A 27,942-nucleotide genomic window follows, 5' to 3' on the forward strand; every position below is an offset into this window, starting at 1 on the left:
TTTCTTGACTTCCTACTTTTGCATTCCAGTCCCCTATAATGAAAAGGACATCTTTTTTGGGTGTTAGTTCTGGAAGGTCTTGTAAGTCTTCATAGAACCATTCAACTTCAGCTTCTTCAGGATTATTGGTCAGGGCACAAACTTGGATTACCGTGGTATTGAATGGTTTGCCTTGGAAATGAACAGAGATCATTCTGTTGTTTTTGAGATTGCATCCAAGTACTGCATTTTGGACTCTTGTTGACCATGATGGCTACTCCATTTCTTCTAAGGGATTCCTGCCCGCAGGAGTAGATATAATGGTCATCTGAGTTAAATTCACCCATTCCAGTCCATTTTAGTTTGCTGATTCCTAAAACATTGACGTTCACTCTTGCCATCTCCTGTTTGACCACTTCCAATTTGCCTTGATTAGATGGTAATGGTTCTAGAAGCCCACACAGACTAAGACATGAATTATCTAAATTCCCTGCTAGGACCTATTTATTCTTTTAGTTCACACAGCCTCAGAGGTAATTCTCATGTTTGCCACAGTCTCTGCGGAGAAGCCCCTAATTGCCGCCCTTTAAACTAGGTGTTTGTTCTCTGATATCAGGATCACCTGGTAGAAGTGCAGGAAGTTAGACACCAAGGATCCAGACATGGCTCCTAAACGCCCCCTATAGATCTTTTGCTTCCCTCCCCAAATGGAATGTGTCCTTGGCACTCCTTCCGGGGTGCATCTCCCTCTCTGTGAGATGGGATGCCCTTGGGAAATGCATCAGCTCCCCGTGGCATTCCCGGGCCCAGCTCCCGCTGCCCCGCAGGCCTGTCCTTTGCTCCTCTGTGCAGCACAGGGCCAGCCACCTAGAGAGTGCTCCACAGAGGCCAGTCAGTGAGTAGATTCTGTCATGGATTCCGTCTGACAAGCTGCCCCCAGCTACTCCTTTTGTCTCAGTCCTCTCCAACTGGGCTTAATTAAAATAGCCATGTGGCCACTCTGAACCTGCTGTTTCTAGGGCACAAAGCCCCATCTGGTCCTGGGCCCTGGCAGTCAAGCCCTCCCTCTTTTTGTGGCTTTTTGTGTCTCCCCTTCCCCACTTCACTCTCAGACTCTCCTTTCTTTTCCTCCCTAAGTCCCTCCGTAACGGGTAGGTGGGATGCAGGTGGTCCCAGGAATGGAAGGCTCCTTCTTCACAGAGGTTTCAGATTAGGAACATGTGAGTCCTGGCAATGGGGGAGATGGGTCAGGACAGGATGTAGTGCGGCTCCTCTATGGCTGGTTTAACATTGTCCCCACCCCCACCCAGAGCCAGCCACTGGGGCCTTGGCGGACCAGAGGCAGTGATGGGGGCTCTGCTCCCCAGAAGCTCAACTCACAGCTCAGCCCCGCACTAACCAGGCTGGAGAGTGCACTAAGGTCCTGGATCTGCCAGCCATGTAGCTGGAAGCCCTGCTGTATCCTCCCAGGGGCCCCAGAACTGGACTTTGGGGTCAGGGTCTGAACTCAAACCCTCATTTTATGTGACCAGGTTTCTTTGTGAGCCTTTGGGTCCTCACTTTGCAATGGGGGTAGTGATATGCTCTCCAAGAGCCATCTTAAGATTTAAGAGAGAGCCTGCATGGAGAGCCCTGGGCTCAGGGCCTGGCAGTCTAGTGACAGTGGTTCTGTGCATAACGGGACCGTGGGAGGCACTGCTGCTTCCTGCTGTTGGCCGTCTGCTATTCTTCCTAATGGCACTTTTATTTTGCTTTGAGAAATTGCCTCTTTCCCTACCAGGTCCCACCTGGTAGGACTGGAGTCATGACCCCAGTAATACTGCCATCACCCGATGAGAGGCAGGCACATGCCCTATTCCAGTTGGGAATGTGCCAGCTCCTTGGAGTTCAAAATTAAGCAAAAGGACCAAGAAATGTAGAAATACAGGCATTTGCTCTGTAGCAGGGGTCCCAACTTCTGGGATCTAATGCCTGATGATCTGAGGTGGCGTCACTAACTCAAAGAGTTTGAGCAAGCTCTAGGAGTTGGTGATGGACAGGGAAGCCTGGCATGCTGCAGTCCATGGGGTCGCAAAGAGTGGGACACATCTGAGCCACTGAACTGAACTGACTGATCTGAGGTGGAGCTGATGTAATAATAGAAATTAAGTGCACAAGCCCCTGCCTGGATAACAGCCTTTTGGTGGCACAGAGGCTTCTGTAACTCAATGAAGCTATGAGCCACGCTGTAAACCCCCCCAAGATGGACAAGTCATAGCAAAGAGTTCTGACAAAACATCGTCCACTGGAGGAGGAAATGGCAATCCACTTCCGTATTCTTCCCTGGAGAACCCCATGAATAGTATGAAAAAGCAAAAAGATATGCCACCAGAAGATGAGCCCCCTTGCCAAGTCAGAAGGTGTCCAATACGCTACTGGGGAAGAAGAGAGGGCAATTACTAATAGCTCCAGGAAGAATGACGTGAAAAAGCCAAAGAGGAAACTATGCTCAGTTGTGGATGTGTCTGGTGGTGAATGTCAAGTCCAGTGCTGTAAAGAACAGTATTGCAGAGGACCTGGAATGTTAGGTTCTTGAAACTGGAAGTGGTCAAACCGGAGATGGCAAGAGTAAACACCAGCATCTTAGGAATCAGTGAAGTAAAATGGACTGGAATGGGAGAATTTAATTCAGATGAATATTATCTACTACTGTGGACAAGAATCCCATAGAAGAAATGGAGTAGCCTTTATAGTCAACTAAAGAGTCTGAAATGCAGTACTTAGGTGCAATCTCAAAAACAACAGAAGAATCACAGTTCATTTCCAAGGCAAACCATTCAACTCCACAGTAATCCAAGTCTATGCCCCAACTACTGATGCCAAAGAAGCTGAAGTTAACTGGTTCTATGAAGACCTACAAGACCCTCTAGAACTAATACACAAAAAAGGATATCCTTTTGTCTTAGGGGATTGGGATACAAAAGTACAAGTCAAGAAATACCTGGAACAACAGGTAAATTTGGCCTTGGAGTAAAAAAATGAAGCAGGGCAAAGGCTAGGAGAGTTTTGTCAAGAGAACACACTGGTCATAGCAAACACTCTCTTCCAACAACACAAGAGATGACTCTACACATGGACATCACCAGATGGTCAACACTGAAATCAGATTGATTATATTCTTTGCACCCAAAGATGGACAGGCTCTATACAGTCAGCAAAAGCGAGACCTGGAGCTGACTGTGGTTCAGATCATGAACTCCTTATTGCAAAATTTAGACTTAAATTGAAGAAAGTAGGAAAAACCAGTAGGCCATTCAGGTATGATCTAAATCAAATCCCTTATAATTATACAGTGGAGGTGATGAATAGATTCAAGGCATTAGACCTGGCAGACAGAGTGCCTGAAGAACTATACACAAAGGTTCAAAGACTTGTACAGGAGGCAGTGACCAAAACCATCCCCAGGGAAAAGAAATGCAAGAAGGCAAAGTGGTTGTCTGAGGAGGCTTTACAAATACCTGAAGAAAGAAGAGATGTGAAAGGCAAGGGATAAAGGAAAAGATATACCCAACTGAATGCAGAGTTCCAGAGAATAGCAAGGAGAGATAAGAAAGCCTTCTTAAATGAACAATGCAGAAAAAAACCAAAAAACAAAAAACCAACCTGAAAAAACAATAGGAATGTGAAAGACTACAGATCTCTTCAAGAAAATTGGAGATATCAAGGGAACATTTCATGCGAGGATGGGCACAATAAAGGATAGGAGTGGTATGGACCTAACAGAAGCAGAAGATATTAAGAAGAGGTGACAAGAATACACAGATGAGCTATACAAGAAAAGGTCTTAATGACCCGAATAACCACAATGGTGTGGTCACTCACCTAGGGAGGGACATCCTGGAATGTGAAGTCAAATGCGTCTTAGGAAGCATTAGTATGAACAAAGCTAGTGGAAGTGATGGAATTTCTGCTGAGCTATGTAAAATCCTAGATGACGATGATGATGTTCAAGTGTTGCACTCAGTATGTCAGTAAATTTGGAAAACTCAGCAGTGGCCACAGGACTGGAAAAGGTGTTTTCATTCCAATCCCAAAGAAGGGCAACGCCAAAGAATATTCTAACTACCGTACAATTGCACTTATTTCACATTTGGGTCATTAGGACCTTTTCTTGTATAGCTCATCTGTGTATTCTTGTCACCTCTTTTTAATACCTTCTGCTTCTGTTAGGTCCATACCATTCCTATCCTTTATTGTGCCCATCCTCCCATGAAATTATCTCCAATTTTCTTGAAGAGATCTGTAGTCTTTCACATTCCTATTGTTTTTTCAGGTTGGTTTTTTTTTGTTTTGTTTTTGTTTTTGCATTGTTCATTTAAGAAGGCTTTCTTATCTCTCCTTGCTATTCTCTGGAACTCTGCATTCAGTTGGGTATATCTTTTCCTTTATCCCTTGCCTTTCACTTCTCTTCTTTCTTCAGGTATTTGTAAAGCCTCCTCAGACAACCACTCTGCCTCCTTGCATTTCTTTTTCTTGGGGATGGTTTTGGTCACTGCCTCCTGCTCAAGTTTATGAACCTTTGTGCATAGTTCTTCAGGCACTCTGTCTACCAGGTCTAATCCCTTGAATCTATTCATTATCTCCACTGTATAATCATCTAACAATCAAGCTAACCTTGAGCTAGCAAGGTTATGCCCAAAATCCTTCAAGCTAGGCTTCAGCAGTATGTGAACTATAAACTTCCAGTGGTACAAGCTGTTTTTAGAAAAGGCAGAGGAACCAGAGATCAAATTGCCAGCCATTTGTTGGATCATAGAGAAAGCAAGGGAATTCCAGAAAAATGTCTACTTCTGCTTCATTAGGTACGCTAAAGCTTTTGGCTGTGTAGATCACTACAAACTGTAGAAAATATCTAAGGAGATGAGAATACCAGACCATCTTGCCTGCCTCCTGAGAAACCTGTATGAGCGTCAAGAAGCAACAATTATAACTTATATAACAATTATAATAGTTGTACATGGACAACTGACTGATTCAAAATTGGGAAAGGAGTACATCAAGACTGTATATAGTCACCCTGCTTATTTAACTTATATGCAGAGGACATCATGCAAAATGCTGGGCTGGATGAATCACAAGCTGGAATCAAGATTATCAGGAGAAATATTAGCAACCTCAAATATGCAGATGATACCAGATGGCAGAAAGTGAAGAGAAACTAAAGAGCCTCTTAATGAAAGTGATAGAGGAGAGTGAAAAAGCTGGTTTGAAACTCAAGATTAAAAACACTACAATCATGGTATCTGGTCCCATCACATCATGGTAAATAGAAGGGGTAAAAGTGGAAACAGTGACAGATTTTCTTTTCTTGAGCTCCAAAATCACTGCAGCTGGTGACTGAAGCCACGAAATTAAAAGATGTTTGCTCCTTGGAAGAAAATCTATGACAAACCTAGACAGTATATTAAAAAGCAGAGACACCACTTTGCCACCAAAGGTCCCTATAGTCAGAGGTATGGTTTTTCCAGTAATGTATGGATGTGAGAGCTAGCCCATGAAGAGGGCTGAGCACCAAAGAATTGAAGCTTTTGAACTGTGGTACTGTAGAAGACTCTAGAGAGTCCCTTAGACAGCAAGGAGATCAAACCAGTTAATCCTAAAGGAAATCAAGATGCTGCAGCTCCAATACTTTGGCTATCTGATGCGAAGAGCTGACTCATTGAAAAAGATCCTGATGCTGGAAAAGATTGAAGGAGAAGGAGGCAGCAGAGGATGAGATGGTTAGACAGCATCACCAATTCAATGGCCATGATTTTGTGCAAACTCTGGGAGACAGTGAAGGACAGAGAAGCCTGGCATGCTGCAGTCCATGGGGCCACAAGGAGTTGGGCACAACTCAGAGACTGAACAATGAAGTGCATGAGAAATATAATGTGCTTGAATCATCCAGAAATTATCCCTCTTGACCCCAATTCATGGGAATATGGTCTTCCTCAAAACCAGTCCCTGGTGCCAAAAAGATTGGGAACTGCGGTTCTACTTGCAGAAGTCCCCTGACCAGACTCTTGCAAGTAGACCATTCTTGCAGCTCCTGTGTCTTAGGTTTTGAGGAGGACTTTGGAATCAAAATGCCAGGTATGGATTCCAACTCACAACCTCCGTGTCCTTGGGTGAATTGTTTAACCTCTTCCTGCCCCTGTTTTCCTCCACCGTATAAAGGGGGATAGTGGCAGAAGGAACCTTGGGATGCGGCTGTGGGCTTAAGTGAGTTGCCTGTTAGTGTTGCGAGCGCAGGCGGGCACACATGCGGTGCTCTGTGTAGTCCCTGCCGTGACTTTGAACCTGGCTCTCAAAGCTCCCTTGGATTCTGTGAGTGCTTAGGAAAAAGTGTAATTTTTCCAATAAATCTTCTTCAGCTCAACTGAGCCACAGTTGGTTTCTTTTGCTCACAACAAGTAAGTCTAGCTGGCTGGGAGGTCAAACAAACACAAAGATAGCTATGCTGTAATCAGTGATTCATGCTGTACTTGGGTAAGTTCAGTCCCTCTGGAGATGGGGATGGTGGGAACTGTTTCTCCTTCCCAACCACAGCTCAGCTTCAGAGTCCAACTCCCCAAAATGCTGACAGCTTGGGAGTTCTTGATGAGCTCCTGCCCCAGACGTGCAGGGGGAGCAGTTCAACTTGTCAACAGGTATCTTCAAGCTGCCAACATTGATTTGTCAGAGACACCAACCAAACTTCCTTGGCTAGGCCTTAATGCTGGTGAGGTCAAAAATAAGAAGAGGCAGGCCTGGCCTGATGGGAACTTGCTACATCACTACATGTATCCCTGGGCACACACGGTCACTTCCTATTCTGATAAGAGGGTCAGTTAGTGCCAAACGACCCTCAAGAGCTCACGTGTGCAGAAACCAGACCCAGATTAACTGGGAATTCTACGTCCCCCTAGGGACATAGGCTTGTCAGCTCATGTAGGAGATAACAGGCAAGGCCAGCAGCCAGACACAGACAACCTCAGCACACCTGCCAGGCTGCTCCGTCTTGCTCCATCATGCATCCCTGTATGCCTGCCTGATGTGGTGTCCCCTTGCTTTGCCAGTGCCCACCCTCATCATCCAAACCTCAGCTCAGGGCTTCCCCGGTGGTTCAGTGAGTGGTTAAGAATCCCCCTGCCAAGACAGGGGCATGGGTTCGATCCCTGGTCTGGGAAGATCCCACATGCCTCAGGGCCACTGAACCGTTGTGCCACAACTGCTGAGCCCATGCACTGCAACTGCTGAAGTTCAAGTGCATGACCTCATTCCCTGGCAAGCGTAGAGTTTTAGGATCGTTGTCTCTGAAACAAACTTCCAGGGCTTCTCTGGTGGTCCAGCGGTTAAGAACAAACCTGCCAATGCAGGGGACACAGGTTCAATCCCTGATCCGAGAAGGTCCCATGTGCTTTGAGGCAACTAAGCCCCCGTGCCACCACTACTGAGCCTGAGCTCCAGAGCCTGTGAGCGGCAGCTGCTGAAGCCCTCACTCCCTAGAGCCTGAGCTCCACAATAAGGAAGCCACTGCAGGGAGGAAGCCTGGCATAGCAGTGAAGACCCAGCACAGCCAACAAATAAATAAAAAACAATAAAAATAAATAAATCTTTAAAAAAGAAAGCTCAGCTCAAATGTCCCTCCCTCTTGCTGTCTCCTCTCTCCACCACCCCTTCGTGGCTGGTGGAAATGCTACTTTTCCGGGCTCCTGTACTGGCCCACATCTCATTATTCTGTACTGTCCGCATGTGTTTACCTTTTCTTCTGCTCAGCTGGGTGGTCTTAGAGGATGGAAACTCTGCTTCATCTCTGTATGACTTACCAATGTATAGTCAATAAGTATTTGCTGAACAGATGAATTGAATAGTTTTTTTTTTTTTTTTTGACAATATGGCAAAGACGTTTATAAAATGAACCAAAGATCAGAAGCAAGGACCAGGACTTCCCTGGTGATCCAGTGGTTAAGAATCTGCCTGCCAATGCAGGGGACATGGGTTCGATCCCTGGTCTTGGAAGATCCCACATGCTGTGGAGCAACTAAGCCCTGTGCCAGTGCCACAGTTACTGATCCTGTGTGCCACAGCCCAGGGGCCACACCTACAGAAGCCTGCAAGCCCTAGAGCCCATGCTCTGCAACAAGAGAAGCCACAGCAAGGAGGAGCTTGCACAGCACCGGGAGGAGCAGCTCCCACTTGCCACAACTAGAGAAACCCTAGCACAGCAATGAAGATCCAGCACAAGCAAAAATAGATAAATAAAATTTCAAAATAGTAAACATTCATACACAACCTTAACTACCCAGGAGTGATGATTAAATCAATGTGGTGTACATATGTATGTAATTATGTATGCGGTCCCTAGTAAGGTAATTATATATGTGTGTGTGTAGCGCAGAGTCGGACACAACTGAGCAACTGAACTGAACTGAACACACAGGTAAGAATTTTAAGAGTACAAATGAATTTTCACATTTTCCTTTGCATCTTGTCTGTATTGCCTAAATATTTAGAAATGAGTATCATCTTGTGTAATTGAAAAAACAATGGGGTTATTTTCATTAAAAAATTCATGTTACTAAGGTCTCATTTGAAATTTCTACCCTGAGCAGTTAAGCAATTTTACAACTGAGAACAGTCACATGCTCTTTCCCTAGATGTCCTCTGATTCAGGACATTTAGACTTCAGGACAGTGTCTTGATGCAACAATACCATTGCTTATGATAACCCTGGATGGCTAATACTTTCAATATAATCAATTTGGGTGATCATCACAAGGGTTCAGAGGAAAGCCGAAGGATGACACTGCTCCCCTTGAAAGCCCTTTTCTCCTGCACCCTGCTGCTGCCCAGAGTCTACAGGGTCCTCACTGCCACCCAACACCCACAGCCCCTCTCCCACCTCAAAGCTTTCATTCTCCCTGACCCACCACAAGGATCTGAATTCCCACTTGCCTTATTGTGCCTAGTCTCTGCTAGAAAACAATTCAAATCCATCCTGGCCGAATATTTTTATAGGGTATGAGGAGACAACTTCCCTGGTGGCTCAGATGGTAAAGAATTTGCCTGGGATGCAAAGTTTGATCCTGGGTCAGGAAGATCCCCTGGAGAAGGGAAAGTCTACCCATTCCAGTATTCTTGCCTGGAGAATTCCATGGACAGGGGAGCCTGGTGGGTCTACAGTCCATGGGGTTGCAAAGATTAGGACACGACTTAGTGGCTAACACATCCAGTTTTTTTTCATGAGGAGGCAACTGGCTCCCTCTGCCTGGTTAGTAACTTAAAATAGTTTTTCACTGTCCTGATCCTCAGTGCCACCAAATGTGATAGAGAGGGTCACTGCGGGTGTACTCAGTTAAGATGAGGTCATAGTGGGGTAGAGTGGCCCCTTATCCCGTAGGACTGAAGTCTTTAGAAAAGGGAAGATTTCCCTGGTGGTCCAGGGGTTAAGAATCTGCCTGCCAATGCAGAGGACACAGGTTTGGTCCCTGGTCTGGGAAGATTTCACATGTTCCAGACCGCTAAGCCCATGCGCCACAATTACTGCTCGTTCTAGAGCCCATGCTCCCCAACAAGAGAAGCACCACAGTGAGACGCCCGAGCACTGCAACAAAGCGCCCCCGCCACAACTAGAGAAAGCCCACGCACGGCAACGAAGACCCAGTGCAGTCAAAAATTAATTAACCAGTTAATTAGAGAAAGGGGAATCTGGAGACAGACACACACAGCAGGAAGCTTGGAGTTACTCAGCCACAAGCCAAGGAGCTGCCTGGAGTCAGGAGGGAGGCCTGGATCAACCATTCCCAGAGCCTTCAGAGGGGGCCTGGTCCTGTGACACCCTGATCTCTGACTCCCAGCCTTCTGAGCTGTGAGACAAGAAATTTTGGTTGTGTTAAGCCACCCGGTTTGTGATAATTTGTTAAGGTAGCCGTAGCCAACTAGTATACTTTCCCCATTCTAACAAGTGTGCTCAGTAGCTTCAGTCATGTCTGATCTTTTGCAACCCTATGTACTATTGGTAGCCCGCCAGGCTCCTCTGTCAGTGGGATCCTCCAGGCAAGAATACTGGAGTAGGCTGCCATTTCTTCCTCCAGGGGGTCTAAAAAATGTTTTTTTCATATATATTCAATGAAAGTGAAAGTGTTAATCACTCAGCTGTGTCTGACTCTTTGCAACTTCATGGATTGTAGCCCACCAGGCTCCTCTGTTCATGGGATTCTCCAGGCAAGAATACTGGAGTGAGTTGCCATTCCCTTCTCCAGGGGATCTTCCTGACCCAGGGATCAAACTTGGGTCTCCTGCACTGCAGGTAGATTCTTTACCGTCTGAGTCACCAGGGAAACCCATATAATCCCTGAATGGAATCGTACTACACATGCTCTTTCTCTAGGCCAGAGCATGGGCTTTAAGTCCTTTAGAGAAGAGGGGACATAGCCAAGTTGCTTGCACCTTCAGGAAAGAAGCAGGGGCTACAGTGGACTGAGTGCCCTGCAGTTACCATTGGTACCTTTCTTCACTTCATCTCACTTCATCCTCACACCTTTCAAGTGTGAAAACTGAAAATGAGAGGCATTAAGAGACTTATTGCATTAAGAGACTTATCTCAAGACACAGCTCTAAACTGAACCCAGAGCTTTTGATTTCAACCCCAACCCTTCCCATTATACCAGTCAGTGAGGGCCAGAAGGTTGGTCCAGGTAGTACTAGGATGGATCATCGCTCTAGCGCTTATTCATGTCGTGTGGTGAAGAGGCCCCACCAAGGAGACAACTGTGTCATTAGGGTGATGGCTGTTTCTCAGGCCTCCTGCAAGATCTCGGGCCCTGAAACAGTTCCCCCTTCTTTCCCACTGTGTTTGGCCCTGACACTCACAATGATCACGATCATGATGGTGACACAGGCTCTTCTTTTCCTAGCACTTTCTGTGAGGTGTGCACTGCTTAAAATGCATGGTCTCATTCCCTGAAAAGTGGTAGAGTTTTAGGGTAGTTATCTCTAAAACAAAACTTCAGGGCTTCCCTGGTGGTCTAGAGATTAAGAATCTGCCTGCCAATGCAGGGGACTTGTGTTCGATCCCTGGTCTGGGAAGAAACCACATGCTTTGGGGCAACTAAGCCTGCGGCTACAACTACTGAGCCTGAGCTCTAGAGCCTGTGAGCTGCAGCTACTGAAGCCCTCGTGCTCCAGAGCCCACGCTCCACAACAAGAAAAGCCTCCGCAATGGGAAGCACGCACACTGCAACCAGAGAGCTGTCCCCACTCGCTGCAACTAGAGAAAACCCACGTGCAGCAGTGAAGACCCAGTGCAGCCAAAAATAAGTAAATAAACAAAATTTTAAAAAGAAAAAAATGTATTAAAAAAACACAATGAACTTTATCTATTCTGTTTCTGCTAGTTCTGGAGCACTAAAGAGTTCAGGAATGACAGTCTAGTAAACAGACTCAATCTGTTCTCTGGACAAGATCTAAGAGCTAACATTTGGGAAAAGTCTCAACCACATTTCTAGCTAGCTTCTGTCATCCCACGAGATCAATGGATAGTTTCCAAAACCACTAGTGAATATAATGGGGGAGGGGTGTGCCATGCTAATGAATGCAAATGGCTCTCTCCATCAGGGGCCAAGAAAAACACATAATTCTTCCTGCCCTCATTTCCACGCTGTTCCCTGGACTGCCCCTCCTGCATGAATCACACTGTTCCAAGAGTCACCATGAAGCTAAAAGGGACCCCACTGGAACAGTCATTTACTGTGTTGATATTAGAACACATTTTGGTGTTGAGTCACCATTCACATATTAAATAGATGTTTCTCTGGCCTCCTGGGTGCCAACTTCTCTTCTGGGTACTGGGGGTACAAAAGGAGCAAGACACAGCCCTTGCTGCCAAGATGTCCCCAATACAGCATTGTTTATGCATGTGATGTATTGTTGTTGTTTAAAGCAGAGACATTACTTTGCGAACAAAGGTCCATCTAGTCAAGGCTGTGGTTTTTCCAATAGTCATGTATGGATGTGAGAGTTGTATTATAAAGAAAGCTGAGCACCAAAGAATTGATGCTTTTGAACTGTGGTGTTGGAGAAGACTCTTGAGAGTCCCCTGGACTGCAAGGAAATCCAACCAGGAAATTTCCTAAAGGAAATCAGTTCTGAATATTCATTGGAAGGACTGATGTTGAAGCTGAAACTCCAATACCTTGGCCACTTGATGCAAAGAACTGACTCATCTGAAAAGACCCTGATGCTGGGAAAGATTGAGGGCAGGAGGAGAAGGGGATGACAGAGGATGAGATGGTTGGGTGGTATCACCGACTCAATGGACATGAGTTTGAGTAAACTCCAGGAGTTGGTGATAGACAGGGAGGCCTGGCGTGCTGCAGTCCATGGGGTCAAAAGAGTTGGACATGACTGAGCCACTGAACTGAGTCACTAAGTTGTTTCCGACTCTTTGTGATCCCATGGACTGTAGCCCGCTGGGCTCCGCTGTCCTTGGAATACTGGAGTGTGTTGTCATTTCCTTCTCCAGGGGATCTTCCTGATCCAGCAATCAAACCCGTGTCTTCTGCGTCTCCTGCACCGTGGGTGGAATCTTTACCACCTGGGAAGCCCATGCATGTGATGTATTAAGTTGATTAAATAAAGAGAACTGGTAAGTCTCTGTCACCCACAAAATAGTGCTGACAGGTGTAAATAAGAAAAGTCCAGTGAGGTGGGATTTTACATTTAAAGCTGTTTAGCACATGAGAATGAGCGTCGTGGAGACTCTGAGATAACCCAGCTGGTAGAAAAGCAGACCAGGGCGCAGCAAGACTGTGCTTGCCTAAGAAAGGCCAGAGACCAAAGAGATTGTGTTCCATATCAGCCTGGGACAGGATATGGGTGCACAGACCCCTGGGCCAGAATTCTGACTTTGTCTTTGTACAAAGGCCATTCGCAGGGCAAAGCCAGGTAATTTTTTTTTTTAATCACCTATGACCCAAACTACCTCTTTATTGGAGTCAGGCCAGCCGCAGACACTGGCAACCATAACAGAATGGTTTTGGGGACAATCATGTCTGATGAGGACTTATCTTAGAGTTTTCTATTCATGGTTGGGCTTCCGTGGTGGCTCAGACAGTAAAGAATCTGCCTACAAGTGGGAGACCCAGGTTTGATCCCTGGGTCAGGAAGATCCCCTGGAGCAGGGAATGGCAACCCACTCCAGTATTTTTGCCTGGAAAATCCGTGGACAAAGGAGCCTGGCTGGTTATAGTCCATAGGGTCACAAAGAGTTGGACACGACTGAGAAACTTTCACTATCTATGGTCAAATTATTTTTAAAAAAAGAGAGAGCACTTTCTTTTCATTTGGATACCTCCTTCCTTTGAGCTCTCCAAATCCTCCCAACACCTTGAAACCCAACTCAGCTCCAATCCCCTCCGTGCAGCCTACCCTGCCATCTGCTGTTGATCCGACTCTGCTCTGCACCCTTTTACGCTTAGGGTTTGGTGCCAGTTATCTGCACTCTGGGCTGCCCAGGTGGCACTAGTGGTAAAGAATCCACCTGCCAATGCAGGAGACACAGAAACTCGGGTTTGATCCCTGGGTTGGGAAGATCCCCTGTAGTAGGAAACGGAAACCTGCTCCCGTACTCTTGCCTGGCGAATCCCATGGGCAGAGGAGCCTGGTGGGCCATGGTCCACGGGGTCGCAGAGTCTGACATGACTGAGTGACTGAACACAATGACACATCTGAGCTCTGGTGCTGTTCTCTATTTCTCGTGCGCAAGTGGAGAGACGGGCCCTTCTGTCCATCTAAAAAACTAAAACTAATGACCAGTGCAAAATCGACTCTTTATCAGCCTTTTCCCATGTTCCTTTCACTGCTGCCTTGCTCCTGCAAGTCTTTTCTCTCATAGTTTCCTCACTTCTTTTTTTGCCCCCTCTCTCCTCTTAACTTAGTAAAGCTAATTGAGATGTTCAAAAGGTTTTTGCTGCCAAGTTTTACTAGCAAACTGGATAAATATAACAACCCAGGGAAAATAATGAAAATTTACAAGAACCTTCAAAAGGGTTATAGCCAGGCTATCTCTATTCTTCACTGAAATTTAAATGAAGCCAACAGCTAATCTTTCTTAGGCTCCCAAAGTAGCTGTCCCCTAAAATGCCGCTTCTGGAATCCATTTATCCCATCATTCTCTCACCGCTGTCTCAAGATCCAGAATGTTTTCTGAGTCTCAGATGCTGTGTGGGTAATTTAAGTTCCCTCACTTTTATCAGAAGCAGTGTCATCGTTCTCAGTGCCCCTCGTGTGTGAATATGTGTTCATCCCTGGTGTTTGAAAGCAGAAACTTGACTTTCAACATCTTTGTTAACACCTCACACAATGTTGTATATTTAAGTCTCTCCTCCCGATCCCTGGGTAGGGAACATCCCCTGCAGGAGGGCATGGCGACCCACTCCAGTATTCTTGCCTGGAGAATTCCAGGGACTGAGGAGCCTGGAGGGCTACAGTCCATGGGGATGCAGAGAGTCGGGCACGACTAACACTTTCACTTTTTCTTTCCCTGATGAAAAAACTACGCATCACTCATGACCGCAGCTCAAACACCATTTTCTCTTCAATCTCCCACTTGCTACCCTTCCCCTTCCCAATCTCCAGGCAAAATTAACTGCCTTCCCCGCCCTTCTCTCATCAGTTTATTCACTTGACAAATATGGCAGTTATTCCCCTTTTGAATATCAGTTGTACAAATATTACAGGGGAGTAAAATTATCCTCACCTCTGGTTGACTGTGAGCTCCCTGTAGCTTGTTTCAAATGTATACACAACCCTCAGCGCAGCCTGTGGGTTACGTAGGTGCCCAGTGAATGCCTAGCCAATGGAATGTTTCAGTTGCATAATACGAAGCCATGAGATGATGTTTGTCCTTCCCACACTGGAGGAGACACAAATGCGCCCAGGAATGAGTCACCCTGACTGTACTCATACGTCCTGTGGACCGCACCACAGACATTCCGCCACCATCGCCACGACCATCACTATCATGGCACCCAGAAAAGCCCTGAAGTCTGTGTACCCCAAGTGAAACATGAAGTTCTGAGAACCAGAGGAGCTTGGAGAAGTTACCCACAATGCACACAAGCCACTTGAGGAACTACCTGAATTTTGATTTAATCTTCCTGTTGGAAGGTAATTTTGCTCTCTTGTGTCTCTCCGAGTGTTGTCAGTGAGGCACTGATTGCTCTTTGTCCTGGGCGGTCCTTCCAAGGATGCTTGCATAGCCAACCACCTCGGAAACTGGACTTGCTATCTCCCTCTGGAGCAAAGAGGCCTGTGCTTAGCTAACGCCTTTTACCGAAGATTCAGCTTCCCTAAGCTCATGTTTCTCTTCTGTAAGGCAACTGACTGTGTGTGCCGACGCCATCTGGCTATCTTCACATCTTGGGGGAACTGGGCTCACGGAAACGGCACAGACGTGCTGATACTATGACTGTTGCTACTGCTGTGAGTAATAAACTGTCTTAGTTCTCACCCAGGAGTTTCACGTCTCCTGTCCACATCCATGAGCTGTGGCAAATGCGTGTGTAAGCTTGTACACAAGCTAAACTCTCAAATCTCTCATGGTTCCTGACAGCCCCTTAGTGAGGTCTTCTGGCCCTAATGGGCCCTGACTTCCCCTCTGAGCATCTTCCCCTCCAAACAAGCTACAGAAGTGGAACCCTGCTGAGCTATGTGGAAGACAAATATTCATCAGGCATAAACTGCAATACTTGTACAGGAAGCCACTTTGAGACGTGATAATCACACCCTCCAAACAAGCTGGGACATGTGGTGATATTCACAGGAAAGCTGTAAAACAGGACAAATGATCCTGCAGTCAAGACCAGGCATAGTCATCCTGGAGATTCTTTATTGTAAGGGACTAAAAGGGAGAAGGGAGCAGTCATGCATCCCACTGACTGGGAGGGTCCCTATTTCTTGTTCTGAACATTTTCAAACAGTATTTTGCTTGTGTAACAGTGACTAGGCACTGTTCAAAAGTAGAGGACTTTCTTAACAAGATTTTCCAGAAGTTTCCTTTTCTTTTTTGCTTTATTCAAGCAAGACACTTGCTTGATTATTCATTCATCTATTTAGTTCAAAGGGGATTTAAGACAGCTTTCAAGGGTTTATAGAATTCAAGATTGCATTACTTAAAGATAAACGAAGGATGCAGCAAATGGAGCTGGAAATGAGGTTCAAAATTTATAACATAAATTTCACACCAAATTGTATCCATTGTGTACACACCAAATATTTGGCTCTAAGCATTTTGGCAACCAAAGAGAAAAGTGAAATCTGACTATTTGCATAGTCTAAAGGGTCTATTACGTTTTAAAAGGGAGACATCTGCACCTCAGAGCTGGCTTGAAGGAGAGATGAGAGAGTCACCACAGGAAAACACAAAGCCCTACCAGGACCCTTATCTCCCTCCAAATAAAAACCTTAAGCCCCTGGGGACAAACAGCAAAGCCTGTCCCTTTCCCCTACCACCCCAAGCAAAGTGAAGACCCCACAGGGCTGGAGACAGGGAGAAGGAAAATACCAGTCTTCCTGGAGAAGAGCAGGAGACAGCCATGGGTCCAGACCATTCAAGGCTTCCTGCTGCTGGGGAAAGGCAGGACAACTGAGAAGATGCAGAGAAAAGAGAAAAGATAAAAAGGGACTAATTTGTTGACTTGACACAGCCGAGGAAAGAATCAGTGAACTTAAAGAGAGATCAATAGAAACTAATGAAACTGTAACACAGAGACACAAAGAATGATTAAAGGGAAAAGAACAGAGCGTTCAAGAACTGTGGAACAATATCAAACAGTGTAACATACATGTAACTGGAACACCAGCAGTAAAAGAGAGAGACGAGAGCAGAGCAAAAGAATCCTCTGAAGATACCAGATGAGAATTTGCCAAAAATAGTAAGACATCAAACCATGAATCAAAGAAGCTCAGAGAATGCTAAGCAGCATTCAGTTCAGTCGCTCAGTCGCATCTGACTCTTTGCAACCCCGTGGACTGCAGCACTTCAGGCTTCCCTGTCCTTCACCATCTCACGTCCATTGGATCGACGATGCCATCCAACCATCTCATCCTGTCATCCCCTTCTCTTCCTGCCTTCATCTTTCCCAGCAACAGGGTCTTTTCCAATGAGCTAAGCAGCATATGAATGCATAAACTTCTCTCCATTTTTGGACTTTCCTCGTGGCCCAGTGGTTAAGAGTCCACCTGCCAATGCAGGGGACATGGGTTCGATCCCTGCTCAGGGAAGATTCCACATGCTGTGGGGCAACTAAGGCCATGCCCCACAACTGCTAAGCCCACTGCACCACAACTACTGAAGCCCATGTGCCTAGCCCGTGCTCCTAGAGCTTGTGCCTCGCAACAAGAGAAGCCACCTCAGTGAGAAGCCTGCGTGCCACAACTAGAGAGTAACCCCCACTCGCCACAGCTAGGGACGGCCCATGCACAGCAATGAGTGTCAACTACAGACGGCAACAGAAAACAAATTCCCATCTCTGCTGCCTTCGGCCTAGTCCAAGTCCATATTTATAGTCCAAGCCACTCCCATTGCCTCTCAGTGGTCTCCTTCCTCTACTCTTATCCCCTACCACCCATTTTCCAACCGCAGTAAAACAAATATTAAAAAAATAAACATCACTCCTCAGCGTAAAGTCCCCCAGTCATCTCCCTTTGCATTTGACATGAAATCGAATGTGTTCCCTGCACCCTCTGGATCCCGTCTGTATCTGCTCCCGCTGCTTATCCACTTTTTTCATGTACCCTAAAGGTTCTTGGGTCTTGCTCTCCTTGTGAAGTGAGCTGTCTTCAGAACTGTGCTGGGCTGGTTACTTCTCAGCCAATCTTCAAACCTTGCTTTTTCCAACTTTCCCCATGAGCAAGTCTGCCTAACTGCTTTTTATCACATTTTTTACTTCCATTGTAGTTCTTATTATTATCAGAAATTATCCAATGTATTTACTTGTCCCCCCCCCCCGCCGCCGGAATTGTATTTCTACTTTTTTTTTTCCAATGTATTTACTTGTTTATGCACATGTTGATTTTCTCTCTCTAGGGAAAGATCTCTGCTCTTGGGAGGGAAAAACATGCCCTTCCATGGCCTTGGTGCTTACAGTGGTCCCTGGCATGATACTGGCACTGAAGATTTCAGCATTGATTGAATAAGCAATTAGGTCATTTGAAGAATAAATACACATTAGTGGGTGAGGTTAAGAGGAAGGGATTACAGGTCAAGAGGTGTCATCAACATTTAAGTTATCCTCAGTGAGTGCTAGAGATGAATTTTAGTCATGTGGGTACACAGCTCGGCTGAGAGGTAGCCAGACATTTGATAACACATGATTTATGGAGTGATGTTAGCCACAATTCTCTTCTTCAAAGAGGACTGTCATTTCTGATTATTCATATTTTATTGGTTTTCTGGTTTTATAAGCATCACCCAGAATATATAGATATCAAATTATAAGGAAGAATTTGGAGACTGGACAAGCACAAAATTTGCCTAACTTCCTCACACAACCTTGACCTATTTTTTAAAACGATGCACTGTCTGGACAGGTTTTTCAGATGCCATGTGACCAAGGCCCAGATTCTCCTGCTGGATGAGTGCTGGAGGGGTCCAGATCCAGTCTCTTACGGCTGGCCTTTAGACTCCACCACCTCACTGGTTCCTGTCTGTTGTGGATCCTTCCCTATTCTCTCTTTCCTGCAAACCACTTCTTCCTTCCGTAGCCACATGAGAAATGAGGAGACAGAGCTATTTGATCTTCTAGATTTCTCCCAGCACTCAAATTCTTTTATCCTATTTGTTCTAAAGAGGATGCACTGTCTCCTTGTGTCCTTTCATCCCCCTTTTCTGTGGCCCATCACAGTCAAACGAGGGAGGGCTTGGGCCCGACATGCTGCTCCACCTTCTAGACTAGGTGTCCGCCCACCCTTTGTTTTTCCCATTCCTAATGACTCTTTAGGGGATGCAGGATGCCACCTGTTTTTGTTCAGATACACAGAGTATTCTGTTACATTTTTGTAGTCAATTGAAAGGTACAAAGGAGGAAACTTGATCTTCATTTTACAGAATCATTTCACAAATTGCTGTGCAACTGTGACAATCCCCTCAACCTCACTATTCCTCTTCTGCAAAGGAGGAGGCTGGAGTTATAATTTCTGCTAGGAAACAGCCTACCCTAGAAAATGGAAATTCTAAGCAGGGAGGTGTGAATTCATGAGAGCCCCACAATATCTGCCTGGATTTTCTCCTGCTCCTTTGGGTTTCATGGTTCCAAGAGTTCCAACCTCCCTCATTCTCTGGGCAGGCCCTTCAAAACTGCCTAAAGAGTGGATAAAGCACCCTCTTTGCTTCTTTATAGAAGGACTAAGACACACACCCAAAGGAAACCCAGATACACAAACATCAGTGAACATGTTTCTGTTCAGACCGGGGAAGCAGTGAAGAGCATCTGTCTGAAGTTCCCTTCTCACGAGATACCCATGCTCTGGCCCAGGAGGGCTCAGGCAGCACCACCGCCCCTCAGAGCTTCCTGCCTGTCTCTGGGTCAGGGGTTTTTTGAGCACCACACTGCCTCTCTCCTAGCACCCAGAATCTGGTGAGCTTGAAGATTCCCAGGGTAATTAAGACTCTGGTTCAAACCTCTCAGCCCCACTAGAGTCCCCTTCACACTGCTTCTCAGATGACATGCACAGAGTGTTGGGCCCAGTGCCCTTGAGCCCCCAAGTATTCCCATCAGGGCTTCTCAAACTTTAACATCTGTCTGGATCAACTAGGGATGTTGCTGAATTCAAATCATGAGTCAGTGGCTGTGGCGGGTCTCAAGATTCCACATTTCCAAAAAGCTCCCAGTGCCGCTGCTGTGCTGCAGACCACTCTTTGAGTCACGAGATCCTAGTCTAGAAGTTGGCACTTTTCCCCCATAAGGAGCCAGACAGTGAATATTTTTTGGCTTTGCAGGCTATAGATCTCTGGTCACAGCTACGCAACTCTACCAAAAACAACCATCGCCCAAAGAAGCAATGCGCAGAGTGTAAGCAAATGAGGATGGCTGTGTCCCAGGAAAACTTTATTTACAGAAACAGGTGGAATGCCAGCACGTCAGCCCCTCTAATCCATCTCAGAGATTAGGAGATCTCTCCTTTTTAAGACAATATTTCTCGCTGGCATCTACAAGCAAGGTCCCGTCTCCACCAATGTAGACCCAGATACAGGATATCCCACTGCAGGCTAAAAATAGAACACCTTAGCCATGGAGTGACCACCAGGACCATACTAGGAAACACATTCTTCTGTAGTAATCTGGGGTTTTCCTTTCACAGTCTCTAAGGTCCTTCTCCTGAACCCCTATCCTCCATAAATAGTCTTCAAAGAGAAGAGAAAGCAATTCGAGTTTCTGGATTCTTGCTTTCTCTCAAACACACTTTTTGTTTTTCAGATGTATGGAATGATGAGGAAAGAAGGTACTTCAAAGCTTGTAACACAAGAGTTCTTTCTAATAGTTGTTCCTGAATTACTGACCTGCCTGGAATTAAATCCAAGCGTGAGGCAGGCTACAGCCCTGGTGGCTTTAAAAACAGTGGTGATGTTAACACAGAGGGTGGTTTCAGAAGACAATGCAGCCTCTGCTTATCAGAGTCAGCTCTTGTTCCCAGGCGTCTAAGCAGTTTTGCCACTGGTTCTTAGCCAGTCTAGGACTGATGGAACAGAAGCCAGCCTGTGCAATTCATTTCCCAGAGCTCCAGAGTTGGTTAAAGAGTCAACATTTCAAACAATCCACGTTTCCACTCAGATAGTGTATATTTCCATGCTACATGCTCTGACAGCTCTGAGAGATTTCTGTTAAGTAACTCTCAGCTTGCAGTAATTAGCCAGAAATCTGGAAACTTCAGACCTCCCAGATATTTGCCAAACACTTCTCTTTACCTAAATCTCTTCCCCTCCTTTCAATCCCACTCAAAAATGCCTTAGATGGGCCCTGAAGCATTGGTCTTTTCATGGGCCTTAATTCAAGAGGGGCTAGGTGGCGCTACTGGTAAAGAACCCGCCTGCTGATGCAGGAGACCTAAGAGGCTCCGGTTTGATCCCTGGGTTGGGAAGATCCCCTGGAGGAGGGCATGGCAATCCACTCCAGTGTTCTTGCCTGGAAAACTCCATGGACAGAGGAGCCTGGTGGGCTATGGTCCATAGGGTTACAAAGAGTTGGACACTACTGAAGTGACTTAGCACACACACACATATTTAAGCAATAGTTATACATAGTAAACCAGTTTTTGAGCGCAGACAGATCACAGGCAGGTAGTTATAAAAATCTAGATACTGTGATCCTCTTTAAAAATAGTTCTAATAATAATGTAATGAAAATAGCAAACAATGGTTACTAGAAACAAGACAATCTATCTATTTGTTTTCCTCCATGGTCCTTGTCAACATGAATTAAAAAATTTTAATATACTTTTGCTATTGGGAGAAAAGATAGGTATGAACTTTATGGAGAGCAATTTGGCAATATTAATCAGATGTCTGAAAGCCAGATCTCCTTTGATATAGCAGCTCCATATTTAGAAATTTAACTTTAGGTGATTATTAAGGATATAGGCATAGATTTAACTTGAAAAATGTTCCTATCAGCAAAAGACTGAAAACACCTAGATAATAAAGTTCAGCATTAGGATGTGGATAAATGCTTACAATGGAATAACATGCAGCCATCCAAAATGATGTACATTAATTGACAAGAAAGATATTCATATTTTTTGTTAAAGAAAAAAAAAGACAATTATAAAATAAATAGATAATAGAATTCTAGGAGGAAAAAACTCCAAAATGTTAGAATTCATTTTTCCCAGTAAATTGAAATTTGGGGATGATATTTAATTTCTACATCTCTACACCTGTAATTCTAATGCTTAACAAAGAGCATTTATTCCCTGAGTTATAATGTACCACAAATATTCTAATAAATATATTTATGACCATATACAATTATGATTACATGTTCTGCTTTTGTCATTTATGTGTTATCTTTTAATGGAGAAAGTCTTTCCTCTGAGACTTTAAAGTTTAATCCCATTCTTTATCTCTTCTATAAAAATAAGGTAGGACCAGGCTGCTGAGAAGATCCTTGGGACTTGGCAGTAACCTGAAGTCCTGTCTTTCCTGTGATTTTTAGACCTTACTGTCTCCTTTGCTCTTGTGAAATGCTGATTCATTGGGAACTGCATTCCTGGGGTACAATGAGATTTTGTTTTGATTCTCTTCTATTGTTCATGGTTCTCAAAAGACTTCTGAAGAAGGGCTTATCCAGCAGTCCCTACCTCAGTTCAAGAATCAACTCCTAACCATTTTAATTCAGAGTCCTGCACTCAGCAGGAATTACAGTGGTTGCTGACATTCTGTGACATGACACACTAGGAAGAGGTCCATCCCACAGTGACCCTCTCCTACTAGTTTCAGGAAAATTAGGATTCCACCCAACAGCAAAAAGACAGAAGCTCTCATGGAGAGCCTCCCTTCTTTGTCTTATCTTTGGCACTGCATTGCTTCTTCACATCAAATTCTTTGAAATGATTAAGCCTCTTCCAGGAGAATCATTTAAAAAAGTGTTTGGCCAAGACCTGAAGTGTTCACACTGGTTTTGAGAGGCGATAATCAACCTTGTTTCAAAATAGATTTCAGTGTCACTTACACGTCTCTTTGCCTAAGGATCACTAACTAGATGGCAAGCTCTAGTCGCACTGGAGAGGAATTACAGCTTTGCTTCAGGCTTCTGCAGTCATCGGGATATTAGAGAAATATTTCTGCCCTGATTCTAGTTCTGGTAGTGCACCAAGATTGTCATGGCTCCTGGGATTTTCAGACTATGACAGTAATGACGGTAACAACAAAATCCAGAGACTTTAATAAGTTTTACTAAAGAACTCAAACAGCCAGAGTGGGGGTGTGAAATCGAGTTTATCTTTCAAAAGTAGTCATCTAGGGACTTTCCTGGCAGTCCAGTGGTTAAGACTTTGCCTTCCAGAGCATGGGGTTCTATCCCTGGTTAGGGATCCCACAGGCCTCGGGGCCAAAAAACCAAAACATAGAACAGAAGCAATATCATGACAAATAATGACTTTTAAAATGCTCCACATAAAGAAATAATCCTAAAAACAAACAAACAAAAGTAGCCACCTTCACAGCTCAGAATGGTGGTCTAGATGCCTGCTCACAAATCAAGATCAGACTTTCCGTCAGGGCTGTCTCTGTTATCTTTTCTTTAGATTTTCAACCCCTACTTGAGATGATAAGGAGCACTTAATGATTTCCTGTTCTGTAGAAAAACAGCACCTGGTGAAAGAGAATAGCAGAACTTCCTCTCATTTTTGAAAAGAAGTTTTCACAAAAGTATCTCATAGAATGCCTTCTGTACTTAGGAGTATGTCTTAGTTTCCTGAACGTGATATTAAATTGAGACACTTAGATTCTGCATAGCTGTGTTTTCCTCAGATAACTGTCCCACTCTATTGAGCAAATATTATAGATTCTTTTCATATTTCCTCAGATAAAAATGTTGTAAAACTGATGTTGACACCAAATCAAGATGACCAGTGTTTTCCCCACATGATCTTGGTTCTTGAAACCATTGCTCATTATCTAACTCACTTTTCCAGGTAAGAGACTTAGTCTTTTAAAATTGCAGATTCACTTCAACTCATTTTAGTTTCCACTCTACACTAAGCCTAAACATTTAGGTGGCAATGTCTGAAATTAGTTCTAGCTATCTAAGCTGTGAAAATTTACCAGTTTGTAAATCTGAATGGGAATCTTGTCTTGATAATCGATCACAACCTCTCTGCAGAAGATTTCTTTAGTTGTAAAATAATGTCTCTTCACTTGAAAGATAAAATAAACAAGGCAGCTACAATTATCCTGAAGTGATATGCAACAAAATGTCATATGAAAGACAGCTCACTGGAGCGGACGTTCTCATTTCGCTCAAAGCTATTTTAGGGCTCAGCATGCTACCAGTTCCTGTTTTCTCCAGATTGCCAAATCACTGCGGTCAAATAAGAGCTCTTTGCTGTTGCCTTATAGCTTTCTGAAGGATTAAGACTGTAATTCACCCAGCCGTGTCTGACTCTTGGCGACCCCATGGATTGTAGCCTGCCAGACAAGAATACTGGAGTGGGTAGACTTTGCCTTCTCCAGGGGATCTTCACAAGCCAGGGATCAAACCTGGATCTCCTGCATTGCAAGCAGATTCTTTACCATGTGAGACACCAGGGAAGGCAATAATAATAATAATAAATATATATTGGTTACTGTGAGTCAGGTACTGTGCTAGAGGGTAAATATACAGTATTATACTTACCCTAACAACAATTAGCTGAGTTAGACATTATTCAGTGGGCTTAAAATTGTGCCTAAATGTTTATAGCAAGTGAATTACAAACCCTGAGAGTTGGTTCTAGGTCTGTGCAACTTACAACATAGTTTCTCTCAGAGACTTGAGAAATAGAATATTTCAACACACAAAGATGTCACGGTCACCAGCAACTGCAGCCACCATGGATGGTGAGCTGGTGAACTCCGAGGGAACTCAGGAAGGAAAGAATGCCAGCCATCTAGTAGCCATCACTGCAGCCACTCCCTATGGTGAGCCCTGAGGAAACTAAGGATGTGAATAAAACACAGGATATTGGCCCCCAATAGCTGAGGTGCATATCAAAGGAATGATTTCAGTGAGCCCAGACTCTTGCATCTTCCTATATACAGAAAAGCCCTAAATTCCTCAGCTTGAGTTATCTGCTTTTCTTTAATTAATGATAATCTTTTGATGTTCAGACTTGCCCTTATTTGCAAAATTTCTGTATAACCTGGTTCCTCCCGTCACCTCTTTGGAGCAGTTCTCTCAAGATTTCTTGAGCTGCTGCCTCCCAGGCATGAAGTTCTAAAAATTTCCACTAAATAAAACTCTCAACTTTTAGGTTGTGAATATTTTTAAGTCCACAGACAGTATTGATATTTTTATGTATTATTGTTTTGATGGAGGTTGTCTGTGCACTGAGCCTATTTCACAGCTTCTTGGCCTCTAACCCAGGTGCCAGGGGCAACTTCCTAAGTGTGACAACCAAAACTGTCTCCAGACATTGGCAATGTCCTATAAGGAGAGTGAAATTGTTCCCAAATGAGAATCACTGCTCTAGAATTAGGGATTTGACTCCAGATTTCTCTTTTCTGGCCTATAATGCAGATTTCTCTCTCCAGGGTGGATTGCTGAAGTGTTCTTCATTTTTTTTCTCTGAAAATGTTGAGTTACAGAAATAACTGACACACTGTAGCAGAAATTGTATAGCAGCTGTATGTAATAAATCTATAGTATAAATGGTTGGCCCCTTCTTCTCTCCCCCCGCGCTCTCCTTTTTGTCCATTTCCAGTTGGATGATATGAAGAGATAATTTATTATTATTATTATTATTGCCTTCCCTGGTGTCTCACATGGTAAAGAATCTGCTTGCAATGCAGGAGATCCAGGTTTGATCCCTGGCTTGGGAAGATCCCCTGGAGAAGGCAAAGTCTACCCACTCCAGCATTCTTGTCTGGAGAATTCCATGGAGGAGTCTGGCAGGCTACAAGTTGCCTTATTTTCCTGTGTCTTTCCTCCTCAATCAGAATACATACTTCTTGCTGGGCTCTTTGGAGACCTCCTGCTTCTCTGTGGGGCAAGAGTTTACTGGAAAGAGGACATTGAATGATAAACATGCAAACTTGCCGTTGGACTCTTTGAACAAGGAACCTGGATTACTGACCTTAGCAGTGAGTCCAGTTGCTCAGCCTGGACTTGGATTAGGAGATGAAGGAATGTTTGTTAGAAAAACTGACCTCACTCATGCCTTGGGGTCTGATCAAGGGCCTCACCTGATTTTGAAGGCTTTTCTCCTTCTGTGTCAGATATGAAGATACATTGGCAGCCACAAGTGTATGCGAGTTGCCTATTAGAGGCTGTTCCTTCCCACTAGGGAAGTGGCATTCCCAGGCAAGTCCCTGGGAAGATGGCTTAAAGCAGCCTGAAGATGAGTGTGGCTTTCTGTCTTCCTAAGAGCTTACTCTGCAACCCTGCCACACTTTCATCACCCAGAGTCCCAGTAAGAGAAAGCCTCTCTATAAATCCAGGTGCCATAAATCCAAAGGGGTCATCAATGTAACTTACTAGTCAACTTTGGGAGTGAAAGAGTCCTGCTTCTGCATTCTGGATGACTTTTGGGTAGAATCAAAACAGCCTCAAGGGGGAGGGGACCTAGTATGTCATCTTTCCATTCCCTTCCCATTTCCAGCACCAACGGGAGGGGCGCCCTTTTCTTTGCCGCCGTGTCCGCGTGCGCCGCCCAGCGGGCGCTCACCTTGTGCTGTTTCCACATGGCCCCCAGCGGCTTCACCTCGTGCTTGCCGTGCCGGCCTTCCTCCAGGCACAGAAAGCACACCGGGGCTCGGCAGCTTAAGCAGTACATGCTGTAGTTCTCCATTTCGTGCTCGGGGCACGTAGGGTACCTGCGGGCGGTGTTGCCCCCCGCCGCTCCGGCCCCGGTGGCTCCCGGGCTCTTGCAGCCGCCGCTTCCGCTGGGGGCGCCCTGGACAGCGCCCGGGGACCCGGAGGCGACCTCGGATGGCGCGGGCGGCGGCGGCGGCTGCACCAGGCGATGCTTAGCGAAGGGTCCCCGGGACGGATGGCACTTGAGCTGGCAGGCAGCGCAGTAGAGCACGTCACACTGCTCGCAGAGCGCAGCGGCCGGCTCCGGCGGGGTGCGGTCGCACAACTGGCAGATGGCCACCGCAGCCGCTGCGGACGACCCCGTCGCCGCCCCGCGGCCCTGCTGATACCGCTGCACGATGGCCTCAAGCAGTCGGTTGCGCTGGAAGCCGCGCAGGCCGCGGTGGTCCAGGGAAGCGCTGCGGTGGCACTGCGGGCACGTGATGGAGCTTGAGGACGAGGACAGCGAGGAGCAGGCGGCGCCCCGGGCAGCAGCGGCGGAGGAGCCGGGAGGCGCGGGCACCATGGGCAGCACTCGAACCCCGTTTGGGGACTTGAGGCTCGGGGTGTAAGAGCCATAACCGCTGTCTGTCTCACTGTACAAGCTCAGCTTGTCCGCGTGGTCGCTGCCGCCTCCCGCACCGCCGCCCAGGCCGCCAGCTGCGCTTCCGCCCGCGCCGCTGCAAGCCGGGCCAGCCGCCGCCTCCTGGTCTAGAGGGGGCGCGGTGGCGGCGCCTGAGGACAGCGCTGAGCTCCGAGAGTGCAGAAGCGGCGGGGGCAGGTGTTGCTCACCGTCCGGGGTCTGCATCGCGATGGTACGAGCACAAGGCAGGCAGACATTGTGGGAACATGGCAAGATGATGGGCTCCCGAAACAGGGAGCCGCACACTGGGCACTTCAGCTCCTCCTCCATCGCTGAGCCGGCGGAGAACTGCTCAGGGTGGAAGGTGGAATGGCCCAAGCTCCGCAGACGGGCAGAGGAGAATAAGTGAGGTTAGCACCAGTGAGATGGGAGGAGGGAGCATCACACGGGCATGACTACTTTGCAACCCGTGGGCACGCCCCTCTCTCTGTCCTGGGGCCACCGCCCATAGACGATTAGGTGAGGGGGAAGAGGTAAAAGAGGGTCCTCACCTCTTGCCCGCGAGGCTCCTGCACCAGTGGCTTCAACCTGCGGCCAGAGTCCGGGGCCGGTCGGCTGCCCCCGAGGTGGCCTGCGAGATGCTTTAGGTGATGAATCAGCACTAGCGCCGCCGCCGGCAGCAGCGGGCGTCTCCTCTCCACATCAGGACTGGCTGCTGGGTTGCAGATCGCTAGCTCTCCCGTTTCAGCCCTTCGGTTCCAGATTCCAGTGGGCAGCTGTCCAGGGGCCCCCTTTGCCCTCGCCCCGCCCCTAGTCCGGGCGATCTTT

At 46.1% G+C, this 27,942-nt stretch overlaps 1 protein-coding gene across 1 annotated transcript in view; it reads right to left on the reverse strand.

Annotated features, from left to right (window-relative positions):
- Nucleotides 1-27,648, reverse strand: part of TRIM67 (tripartite motif containing 67) — a 56,762-nt gene extending 29,114 nt beyond the window's left edge. Inside the window, exon 1 of the mRNA XM_018042651.1 lies at nucleotides 26,404-27,648. Within this exon, the coding sequence (XP_017898140.1) occupies nucleotides 26,404-27,444 (1,041 nt within the window). The 5' untranslated portion in view covers nucleotides 27,445-27,648. The remainder of the gene's footprint in view (nucleotides 1-26,403) is intronic.

Source organism: Capra hircus, chromosome 28, assembly GCF_001704415.2.
Source record: "Capra hircus breed San Clemente chromosome 28, ASM170441v1, whole genome shotgun sequence".
NCBI classification, from domain to species: Eukaryota; Metazoa; Chordata; class Mammalia; order Artiodactyla; family Bovidae; genus Capra; species Capra hircus.